Source organism: Diabrotica virgifera, chromosome 2 (genome assembly GCF_917563875.1).
Source record: "Diabrotica virgifera virgifera chromosome 2, PGI_DIABVI_V3a".
Taxonomy (NCBI): domain Eukaryota; kingdom Metazoa; phylum Arthropoda; class Insecta; order Coleoptera; family Chrysomelidae; genus Diabrotica; species Diabrotica virgifera.
In genome coordinates this window covers 94156118-94169212 of record NC_065444.1, presented here as the reverse complement: position 1 = coordinate 94169212, position 13095 = coordinate 94156118, and the positions used below count along the sequence as shown (strand labels likewise).

The window sequence follows — 13095 nt, the reverse complement described above, 5'->3', positions numbered from 1 at the left end:
AATTGCAAATTTAACAAATGAAAACGTCATAAATAAAAAACCGCACAAAATTTTTGGTTACATTTTAGTAGAAGTTATTCCTGCCATCGTCCTTTACAACACCTGGTAGGTTTCAAAATTTTCACCTGAAATCGACCTATTTTTCACTCACATCTTGGACTATAATGGAAATATGGTTCTTATGGACATTTTATCTTAGGTGTATATTAAAAAAATTACAATTTAAGTTTACAATTGAATATATTTTATTACCAAACCTTTTCCTTTTTAGGTTGGATGTGGCCTGTGGAAGGTATGGTATATGGTTTAAGGATCTTGGCAAGGATATTTCCACTTACCATAGCCATAGAATCTTTGCGTAACGTTTTAAAAAAGGGATGGACTATTCAATATTTGGGAGTTATAGACGGATTTCTAATAGGAGGAGCATGGACTATCTTCTTTGGCGCTGTTAGTGTCTATATACTTTCAATTAAACGATAAGAAACATCATCTTTGATTTTTATGTTATAAATAAAAAAATAAAATAGGTTATAAATAAAAAGTAATATTTTTTTTATTTTATTTAATCAAAAATCGACCTGTTACTGGTTTTTTTTTTATAAATTTAATAATAAAGTAAAAACTTCGAACGTAAAATGGACTTATGACATAAATCAAAACGTTTTCGGCCCTATCAGATCATCATCAGTGAGATCGTTTAAGCATATGTACCTGGCCACAGAAATTGCCCAAAAGACCTTTAAATGACAAGGTTAAAGTATTAAAATTGCTGAACATCGACATTCGTTATGTTCAGCAGTCAATGATAAAATATTTGTAGTATTAAGGGGATATACACATCCCTGCCCGAAAACTACGTGTCACTCTCATCATTAGGGGTAATAAAAAACCAAAATATCGGAGAGAACCACAAAAATCAAATAGTGGATATTAAAGATGAGAAAGATATTCTCCTCAGCGTCAAATAGTAGAAAAATGTACTGGAACATGAAAAATCCTAATATAATTCAGAGGAATATGGCTAGTATTGTTAGATATAAGTACTACATACTACTGAAATATTTGAAAAAAACTCAGAAAAAAAGTTTGATAATAAGGAATCTAGCGGTGGTCAAATGAAGTTCAAGAAACAAATACCAAAAAATAGAAAATTTTATAAACAGTGGCAAGAAAAATGATGTAACAAAGATCTGCAAAACTATTTTTGGAAGCGAAAGTAGCAGTAACAAAAGTTAAAGCAAAGCATATACCAGGGGTGGCCAAGCTCCTTAATAGTCCGAGCCACTTTTCACAAGTTGAAGTTTTTCGCGAGCCGCAATCAAATACGTTTTCAAAAAGTATGTAAAGAAGGTATTTACAATTTTTTAACAGAACTTTTACTTACTGAAAACCTAAATAAAATTACGAAATATTAAAACTTAATTACATTTTTAAAAATGAGGTCATTCTTCTGTAATGATAACTTGCAACGTCAACCTCGAAAGCGCATGATTAAATATTACATTTGGTTAGTCTCCTTGTATGATGTCGAAGCATGGGCATTAAAAATATCCACCATTAATCGTTTGGAGGCCTTTGAAATGTGGCTGCACAGACGTATACTGAAAATACCATGGACGGCTATGCTGAAAAATGTGGCAGTCCTTAAGAGAGCAAATGCTGCCCGCGAGCTGCTTGATAACATCAAATATAGAAAGATGGCCTATTTTGGACACGTAGTAAGGGGAGACCGGTATAATAATTGTTCAACTTATTATGATGGGTAAAATCGAAGGACGCAGAGGAATTGGTAGAAAGCAGGCCTCTTAGTTGAAGAATATCCGGGAGTGGACAGGAATAAAGAAAGCAGAACACCTATTTAGAATAGATCGAGACAGAGACAGTTTCGCCATGTTAATCGCCAACGTCAAGGGGACTTAATAGGGCACGTTAAGAAGAATTGCATTTTTGTTTTCCTTCTTTTGATAATTCTTTACAATTTGCTGATTAATATGTGGCAATACTGCTCAGTAATTCTTTAAATGCTGGTTAGTTAATACTGATAGGTGTTAGGATTTCACGAATTATAAAATGGAATAAAATGGTCCACACAAGTATGTTGTTCCTAATATGGAAATAATTCGACAAGCATCCTTTTTTAGGGTACCTACTTTGATTCTGGTACAAATTTCCAAAATTCGGTATTAGGCGTCGACTTATAGTTTTATTTTCGAGCTTGATCTTGTTGCGTCTCTATTAATTTTAATTCTCCAGATGTTGTTTGGGTCATATATTGGTAATAATAAAAGATTCACCTTATGAACTATGTTCATTTCAAATAAATTCAGAAAAAAATGAAGACACGATTTAACATATTTTAAGTCTTCAAATCTATTTTGGAGTTCGGTCAATATTCCTTCTGGCTTTTTTTATATACCTACTTGTTAAGTTTTTCTAATTTATTACTGTAAAAAATTTTTTAAGTCGAGTAAAATGACTAAAATGTGTACCTAATCCAAATTGAATCGTTTATTTCAGAAAGGGGTCAAGTGACTAATTTTGACAAAATGAGTTTTTGGTGAAATTTTTTAATTTAAACGTAAATACAGCTTTTGTTGCAGAAAGGAATCAATTGCTGCCATAGTGTTGCCTTGGCAGTGCAGAGAAATTAGCGTTTAGTGCAGAAAGGGGCCAAACAACGCATGACTCCTTGCTTAAAAATTGTGTAACCACCAACTTTATTTCAGAAAGGGGCCAAGTGCAAAAAATTATTTATTTTTTTCTTAAACAAATTAACAAGATAAATTTTTGAAAAATACAATACTTTTTGACAAACACTACAGGTTATTAGTGAGAATTTTTATTTTATATAAATAAAATTTTTGTTGAATGTAAACACGTTTTTTTTTTGTTTTTCTCAAAAGCAGGTTTTTGTGACTTGACCCCTTTCTGAAATAAACGATTCAATTACAAAATCCTTAGCAAGAGTTATACAAAAATCGGTCTGGATTCGGTTGATTACTGACTTTTACATTGCGCCACTCTTATGTAATGTTCGTTAGCGCAGTTTTCGATGTATCATATCATTCTTATCTTGTATGGAAATGGAATTTATTACAAAGTCTTTCATGTTTGTTGTCAGTAATTTAAAAGACATTTTGAAACACATATAGAACGATAATAACTTTTTAAAATCATATCTAATACAAAATTGAAAAATAACTCAGGTACAATCGAGAGCCACAAGTAATCCTTCAAAGAGCCGCATGTGGCTCGCGAGGCGCAGTTTGGCCACCCCTGGCATATACTATACGATCTCCTTGACAGCAGAGAGGATGACGTAATTATATACAGTGCATTCATAAAGTGTGGCAACGGTCTATTATCCCATGACTTAATTATTTTCAGAGTTAAAGCTCTGACAGGTCTATTTTTATTTTTTAATTTTTATTTTTTGCCGTATATCCTATAATAGTGACGTCACCGATTTGGGCGTGATGACGTCATCGATGATTTTTTTAAATGGGAATAGGGATTGTATGGTAGCTCAATTGAAAGGTGATTTAATTCTCTATTCACTAATATAAACTCTAACATCATTACTTATACAGGGTGGCCAAAAATCATTTCCGAATTAACTTAATTGACGCAAAAAGAAGAATGTATGTAATTTATTTAATTTAAAATAGATTTTACTGGTGCCAGAAAATAAACAAAAATGTTTATTTCACAAATAAACATTGCTTTTCGCTTAAACTAAATGCCAAACAACCACACACCTGCCTCTTAGCAGTTTGAACATTTAAATTAAGCGAAAAGCAATGTTTATTTGTGAAATAAACATTTTTTTTTCTCTTTTCTGATAGCAGTAAAATGTATTTTGAGTTAAATAAGTTACATATATTCTTCTTTTTGCTACAATTAATTTAATTCAAAAATTATTTTCTTGGTCACCCTGTATAAATAATGATGTTAATGTTTATATTACTGAATAGATAATTAAATAACGTTTGAAATGAGCTACCACACGACCCCTATTCCCATTTAAAAAAAATCATCGATGACATCATCACGCCCAAATCGATGACGTCACTATTATGGGATATTAGAGCTTCACGATACGATACAATATCGTTACTTTTTAAGTATCGAGTATTGTATTGGTTATGCCAATGAAGTATCGTATCGAGTATCGATATCGGCAATACTTTCTTATAAAAATATCGTATTGATATTGATTTCGATACGAGATCGATACAATACTCGATAAAATATCGACATAAAAAGAATAATTATACATCTGAGCTGTGTAGGCTCTTTATGCTCACTTTTGCATGTTTGGCAAATGGGCATTATTCTAAAAATATTACAAATATTTCTTATAGATTCTTATAAAAATTGAATATGGCTGAATGCTTCTTTGAAACGACTAATACTTACTAATTCTGTATCTATTGTTTAAAAACTGTTTTTAAAAAGATAGGAAAATCCCGGAGATTCGGAATAAATCTCAATTCATTATTTTTGTTGAAAATTATTTTTGCGTCATCATCGTTTACTTCCATAATATTACCACAAATGCCACATGATATAAACAGTGTAATCATAACAGTTATTTATTCACTCTCAAGAGCTTAAATTTCAAGCACTCAACTGTAAAATATTATAACAGCTGATGCTTGGGTTGCAGATAGTGTTGCCAGGTCCGATTTGTTTTTAATCGGTACATAAGCAAAAACGAATCGGGATTTAGGGTTGTAGATCGGGACAAATAAACAACAATAGCCCAGTAGTAAATAAAAGTCTCTAGCATTAAAACGAAGCAAGTTACGCTCAAAATAAAGTTGGCTCCTTTTTTTGGTGAAAAAAATCGTGAAAATCTCCCCCTATTTAGCACCGTAAATAAAATTAATCGTTACCACTTTACCATTTACTTTATATGTGTATTGTTTATACGATCTGTAAGGTTTACCGGTTAAGAGTGCTTAGTTTTGAAAAAATTTGATTTTACAGTAAAAAGAAATTCCTAAAATATTGGAAAATGCCCCTTTTTCAAAATAACTTAAAAAGTATTAGGACTACCTACTAAAAATCTCAAGTAGTAAAAAGTAGGTAGGTTTTGCTTTTATAAATATGATAGATTTTTGTTTTTCTCTTAGACAAAAATTGGTTCAAATATGGCTGTTTATATTTTGCATACACTCGTGATTAGTGACTCGTTCAGGCCCTTTCAATCGTCTAAAAAATACATAAGTAAAGTAAATTGTTTGTAAAGCGGTAACGATTAATTTCATTTGAGGTGCTAAGTAGGGGGAGATTTTCACGATTTTTTTACCAAAAAAGGAGTCAACTTGATTTTGAGCATAACTCGGCTTAGTTTTGATGCTAGAAACTTTTTTAAAACATAAAAATAAAGCTTTATTAAAAAGTTTTAATTGGTTTTTCCCGAAAATTGCGTCATTTCTTGGTTATTTCACGTTGAAATATTTATTTGGAATTTGACGAATAAAAACGTATTTTTCATGAGCTACGACTTTGCTTTTGCTGGGTCTATAGACTTTACGAGTTCACAATTTTTTTCATTTTTTTTTATATTATGCTACGTTTTCACTAAGAATATTTATTTCGATCAAATACTTACTTTTTGAGTTATTTGTGAAAATCACCTGAAAACGTGATTTTTTGTCGAAAAATAAACATTTTCATTCGTAAATAACTCGAAAAGTATTAAGCAAGTTAAAATTCTATAGAACTAAAATTGCTTAGAATTAATCAATTTATCCATCTCAGGACTTATTTACGCGCCGTTTTTCACCCCCAACTAAGGGTGACTGTCACCTCCCGAGTAAAAGCAACCAACGGCACAAAACGTCCAAATTTTCATGCAATTCGGAGTTGATCCTGAAAATTACACGGTATCGCCGTATTTCCCGTTCATTTACTTGGCTACAAGGTGTTTCTATAATCTGTATAATCAGACAAAATTACAAAAAAAAAAATCGTAAGATTAAGTAAATTATTTATTTTTTATTAAAATTATATTTTCCATTCCATTTGGCCGCTTTTAGGAGTGCCTTGTTTTTATAACATAGTTATAAAATTCACTGCAAGTCCTCCTGAAATTGGTTTTCGTGGGTGAAAATCGAGACATTTAGTGTCCCGATCAGGTACAAATCGGTACGCGTCCCCAGACCCCTGAAAATCGGGACGTCCCGCGCAAATCGGGACACCTGGTAACGCTATGCAGATCACTTATATAAATGCCTATTCCACGAAATATAATTAAACAACTGTGGCGTTTTATTTTTTCTCGATATCGATATTTTCAATAATATCGAGGCAAGCGTATCGACAATACAAGATAAGAGTATTGTATTGATTTCAGATAATGGGTATCGTATAGACATTAATATTGCTAAGGTATGTATTGTATCGGTATCGTATTGGTTTTCGATACGATATCAATACAATATCGATATTTTTATCGAATATCGTGAAACTCTATGGTATATATATCAAAAAGTCATGAAATAATAGACCGTTTCCACACTTTATGGATGCGCTGTATATTAAATAGCAAAGTATAGATCAAAGACACAAATTTTAATCCGAATAGATGTATTCGAGGTGCAAATAATAAAATATTAGTTTCGCATCAGATCCCTGACCCAGGTCATTGAACACATAAAACACATTGAACACATAAAAAGGACATTGTGACCACTTTTTCTAAAATAAACTTACATACATTTCAACTTTACGTACCACTTAGGAAAAATTTTGTAAGTGAAAATGTAATTTGTACATAAAGCTCACAGTATAATATCCGTTAATGAACACAGTAATTGGTACAATGAGTAATGAAACAGTTAGTTAAAACAAAAGAATAACATATAATCGAATTTTTAAAAGAGAAACGATATAGTCCACAGTATATGTACCTTTTTGGAAGAGGATTACAAAAGTCTTAAAAATGGTAACTGCTTCCTTTAAGCGAGTCTAGCACTTTCTGAAAAAATTCAGAGTGCAGTTTGGACGCGTTTCCGCGTCCCTCGTCATTAACATATTTACGTTGTCGGACTAACGATACGCGGCTGTAAATTTGTCGGGCAAGAGATCGACAATCTTTATTAATTAAATGTAAGTACTTTAAATTGAACATTAAGAGTTCTGTAATAACCAAATCGTAGAGTCCGGCACCCGCAAGAGTCACTCTAGCGCGGTAGTTTTGTTATTACAAAACTCTTAATGTTCAATTTATTAATTGATTTATTTTATTTATTATTAATTGAATTAATTTTCAAGTGCTTATATTAATTATTAAAAATTGTCGATGTCTTGTCCGACAAAACAGCCGCGTTTCGTCAGTCCGACAACGTAAATATGTTAATGACGCTGGACGCGGAAACGCGTTCAACCTCACTCTAAAATTTTTCAGAAAATGGTAGACTCGCTCAAACGAAGCAGTTAAGACCATTTTTAAGACTTTTGTCATCATATTCCAAAAAGGACGATGTACTGTGGACTAATAATACCTTACACGTTCTAAAACAGAACATCGGAGTCGTTGGTGGACAATGGTGGATGAGTTTCATAAGAAAGGAGACTTTAAAACTAGCGAGAAGCTTAGCAGCATTCCAAATCTTTAAAGAAGATGGAAAGATATGTATATGATTTCAAAAAAAAAACAAAAATAAAATTAATCGTCCGATCACTGTGGAAAGATATTAACGAATTAACTAATGTTGATCATAGACTAAATACGATTTCTACCAACTAGTTCTCATAAGGCAGTCAATTCTCAATTATGGATCCACGTGTCACACTCGGGCACTTGGGTAACTTGTAGATTAAACTAGAAATATAGGACGACAAAAATAAATCACGGAAGGCACTTAACCGTACAAGGTGTCTGTCCAACGATGAGGAAAGCAAAAGGCGTGTAACCTTTTTTTAATTTTATTGTTGACAGCATCAACCACTTTGGGTTATTAGCTGTACTATCATAGATACATGGTTACTTAAATCTAATAGCATTTTGATTATTACATAAGTTCACATTTAGGTAACAGTAACATAACTTACAAGAATGGGGTTTACAAAATGTTAACAGTGGTTATAGTTTGTTTAAAACATTAATGTCTTTCAAATAATTAAACAAATGTGTAAAGTGTGGTCCTAAGACTGCTTTTATACTGATAGGTATTAAGTGTTTTTGTCTTTGACTAATGTATTTGGGAGACTCTATTAATATTATATGTGTTACATTGATGTCGCAATTACACAGGTCAAAAATAGGGCGATTTGATTAAGAGATTAGGTAGTTGTGAGTAAGTCTGCTATGCCCTATGCGTAAACGATTTAGCTTCACAGATAGCTGGCGATTCAAGTCTATCTCACACCAAGGTTCCATTGAAGGCGTTATTGTGCTTAGAGTTGATTGCGAAAGATTCCATTCGTTTTCCCATGTGTTTAAGGAATGATTTGTAATCGGAAACAGGCACTAAGTTCACTAACACTGAAGACCCACTGTGTATTGCTTCTCTAGCATGAAAATCTGCTTTTTCGTTTCCTTGAAGTCCAATGTGTGATGGAACCCATATAAATCCCACTTGCTGCATCGTGTCCTTTAGTAAATGTAATTGTTCTTTTATTAAAATATTCATAGGATTACTTGTATATCACTGTTCTATCGTATGTAACGCACTGAGAGATTAGGTAATTATAACAGATTTTGGAATTTTTTGAATACGAATGTGAATGAGGGCTTGCAGAATTGAATATAGTTCTCCAGAGTAAATACTGCAAGTGGAAGATAATTTGAATTGTAATATAGTGTCTGAATCTACAACTGCCGATCCCACACCATCAGCAGTCTTAGATGAATCTGTATAAATATGGCAATGATTTAAGAAAGAAGCAAGCAAGTAAGTTGAGAAAAGATTGAATAATTGTTGCACGGGGGGTGTCAACCTTATTGTATTTAGAAAGAGTTAGATGACATATTGCAGGAGGAAAGGTCCAGGGGTGAGGAGTAACTGTCTTTGTCTGATCAAAAAATTTTGGAAATTGAATATTATAGAGAGAGAGAGAGAGATATCTTCTGATTGTCTCGTAAAAGGGAGGGTTCATTCTTTTTTTATTTACATAAGTTTCTTTGAAACGTTCTGCAATAGTGTGATGGAAAGAGGGATGATATTTTATTGCATAATATATGGATGATGCGTAGGTTAATGACAAGTATTTTCTTCGGAAATATAAAGGTGGTTCTCCGGTTAAACATTGTAAACTATTGATGGGTCTAGTACAGAATGCTCCTGTGGCTATTTTTAATGCTGTATTTTGTATGACTTCTAGTTGAGCAAGAAGTGTCTTCTTTGCAGATGAGTATACAACTGATCCATAATCGAGTTTGGATTGTACTAGAGATTTGTAAATTAGAATCAAACTTTTACAATCTGAGCCCCAATTACGATTGCACAGTCTACGCATTAAATTGAGACCAGATTGACAAGATTGTTTAATGTGCATAATGTGGTAAATCCAAGATATTTTTTTTATCAAAGATCATTCCTAGAAATCTCAAGTGTTCCACATAAGTTAAGTGTTTCCATATAACTGAAGATCTGGAGTTGTAGACAGCCGTTTTTTGAAAATAAAATACATTTAGTTTTGGTTGTAGAGAATTGCAATCCCACAGCTTTCGACCAGTTTTCAAGGTGATTTAATGCACATTGTAAGTTTTTCTGTATAGAAAGATTATTTTTCCCTCTTGAATATATAACCAAGTCGTCAGCGTATAATCTCGCTTTAACAAGTTTTGGAAAGTTTTCTAAGATTTTGTTTATTGCTACTAAGAATAGTGTTGAACTAATAACAGATCCTTGAGGTGTTCTATTTGTTTGGTCTTTAGTGCTGGATAGTGTACCATTTATCTTAATCTTAAATTGTCTCTTACTAAGAAAATTATGAATGAAATATAGCATGTTACCTTTGACGCCCCAATGACTTAGTGTGTTAAGAATCTAGTATCTCCAAGCCATGTCAAACGCTTTTGTTATATCGAAAAAAACCGCAAGACATTCCTGTCCAATTGCAAACGATTCATTTATCTCGGATTCTAGGTCAATTAAATTATCTATAGTGGATCTGTTCCTACGAAAGCCACTTTGTTCATTGATTATTAATTTATTATTTTCCAAAAACCACCTTAGTCTATTTTTCACCATTTTTTCCAAGATTTTACACATTGTATTGATAAGCGAAATTGGATTCGGGATACATACTCCAGAAGTACGGAGGGAACCATTCTCGTTGGAACTTTACCGCGCTGAGCAGATGGGACGTGAATTGTAAATTGTAGAATTCCCTCATCTTCCTTAGTCTCAGCATCCGTATGGCTTGCATATTGTAGAAGCCTCGGAGGTGTAACCAGAGAAGGTTCCCATTGTTTTCATTCTGGTGGGGTGTAGAATAGCATTATGTTGTTTTATATGCCATTAGAGTGAAAACTTAGTCTTTTATTAGCAGTTGCCGCTAGGGCATCTATGCCATTTCGTTCGTTGCAATCCGGGACTGCACGCTGTGGTTTTGTTTTGGTTGGATCAGGGAGAGCAGCATATGTGCCTCCTGATGAGAGATTAATAAGTTTCGAAACCGGTAGAGGTGCTTGATGCACTCTCTGATTGGACTAGAATATGGTTCGGCTGTATTTTCGTTTTGCAACGAAATTGAAAATGGTTATTCATTTTTGATTTACATTTACTCTGATTGGAGTACGAAGGGAACCATTCTCGTTGGAACTTTACCGCGCTGAGCAGATGGGACGTGAATTGTAAATTGTAGAATTTTCTCATCTTCCTTAGTCTCAGCATCCGTATGGCTTGCATATTGTAGAAGCCTCGGAGGTGTAACCAGAGAAGGTTCCCATTGTTTTCATTCTGGTGGGATGTAGAATAGCATTATGTTGTGTTATATGCCATTAGAGTGAAAACTTAGTCTTGTTGTAGCAGTTGCCGCTAGGGCATCTATGCCATTTCGTTCGTTGCAATTCGGGACTGCATGCTGGGGTTTTGTTTTGGTTGGATCAGGGAGAGCAGCATATGTGCCTCCTGATGAGAGACTAATAAGTTTCGAAACCGGTAGAGGTGCTTGATGCACTCTCTGATTGGACTAGAATATGGTTCGGCTGTATTTTCGTTTTGCAACGAAATTGAAAATGGTTATTCATTTTTTTTTATAAATTTTTTAGTTGATTTAAGTGCCGCTACTCCTGAATTAAGGTCAATATTTGGATCTTGGAGAATACGACTTGTGCTGTTTGTCCCCTCTAAGACTTCATTCCAAAATACTGCAAATATCCCTGTTTTCAGTAAACACACTCGATTATACAAACCATTTGTATCGCTACGAGTTTAAATTTGTTGTTTGTTGTTGTATTTACTCTTTTTTAGGAACAATAATATGTCTGCTATGTTCGGCGTTGCTCTCGCTTAAAGACGTTTTTAAACATTCGATTAACAAGTTGTATCTACATGTAGAGGAAGTGAAAAATACATAGGGTTCATACAGTCCTTCCAAGAAATCAAAGAATTCTATGGCAGCAGGACAACACTTAGCTGCAGCTTTAGCAACTAAATTTAGAGAGTGGGCGACACATGGAATCTACAACGCCAAGATATTGTGTTATCTACATTTTAGCTGAACACCATTGTATTTTCCACTCATAACTGACGCATTACCGTAGGACTGTCCCCTGCAGCTTTTCAAATCGATATCATCTTCTTGCAAGAATGTCTTAAATATATCTTCTGCTTTATGACCGTAATTTGCCAAAAATACATTTTTAATAGGAGAGAAACCTTCCATATAACGAAATATTACAGTTATTGATTGATAAAAATTATTCTATGTGAATAATGTGCTGATTTTTTAAGTTTGGGGCTTTGTGGGGGCCCCCAAAATGTGGAGGCCTCGGGCAGCTGCCCAGCCTGCCCCCCCTTAAATCCGGCCCTGAGTACAAACAAGATTTACCACCTGCCGGGAAGTCCGTCCTCCACTCACACTTAACAATACATACATCCCCGTCAGCACAGAAGTGAAATACCTTGGATTGCATATCGACCAAAGGCTAACATGGAATAAACACATCCAAATGAAACGCAGGCAGTTGGATCTGAAGTTTAGACAAATGTATTCAGTGGCGTACTGAGCATGGTTCCGCGGGCCCGGGCACCGCAGGGGCCCGCTCTAACGTGTTTTTTGCTTCTTTTGTTTCTAATTTGATGGGGACATTTTAAGCTACAAATACACACTAGGAAATGTAACTGCTTAATAAATTTTAAATTGTTGTGTAGGTACTTATAAATAAAAACGAAGAATACCTATAGGTTCCTTATTCGTTTTATCTGCTTGCCTAAGATCTTTTTTCAACACTCGTTTAACCCTTAAACGCCCAAGGGTGGGTAAAAAATGTCCACCTAACGCCTATTCCCTTGTAACACATTTATTACGTGTTTAAAAATTTTTCAAAAATTATTTATTGTTAAAAATACAGCCCTTTATCGAATATTAATTTGTTTTTACCGATATTTTTGAAAATAAAAGTAATATCTTGAGTTAAATATGGGTGGGCATAAAAAGTACACCCTTGGTAAAACTTGTTACTAAGGGTTTCTCTATAATTTCTCGTTGGTAGGAACACAATACATATAATTATCGACGTATAATTACATAATCGACATAATTATCCGCCAATGAGGAGGCTGAAAGGAAGAATGTGGAAAAAATCGACAAATCTGAATTAATGGCATTTACTGGTATGTTAATTTTGATGTACATTGTAGTTTTGTTGTAAGGTTTGTAAATTGTTTATATTAATATTTTAGAAGATGCTGTGTTTATTAAGCATGAGATTCTTAAGTTTAATCCATTTCCAACAACTCTCAATAAATATATTAGCTATTTTCGAGGTGGACATTTTTTACCCACCCTTGGGCGTACATGGAACCTATAAAAGGTTGGGCGTTTAAGGGTTAAGCGTTTCATATCCATAGAGGTTTGTATGTAATTATTTAACTTATTTATAAATGTATGCAATTTGAGAATCTATTT

General features: G+C 33.6%; 2 protein-coding genes across 5 annotated transcripts in view; both read left to right on the top strand.

The window, feature by feature from the left end:
* Window positions 1-544, top strand: part of LOC114330391 (ABC transporter G family member 23) — a 436441-nt gene extending 435897 nt beyond the window's left edge. For all 4 annotated transcript variants that reach the window (XM_050643873.1, XM_050643872.1, XM_050643874.1 and 1 more), the window contains exon 14: window positions 272-544. In XM_050643873.1, the coding sequence (XP_050499830.1) occupies window positions 272-483 (212 nt within the window). In that variant the 3' untranslated portion in view covers window positions 484-544. The remainder of the gene's footprint in view (window positions 1-271) is intronic.
* The window catches only part of LOC114349497 (ABC transporter G family member 20-like), a 636826-nt gene that overhangs the window by 186132 nt on the left and 437599 nt on the right, over window positions 1-13095 (top strand). The gene's annotated exons all lie outside the window — the stretch shown is intronic.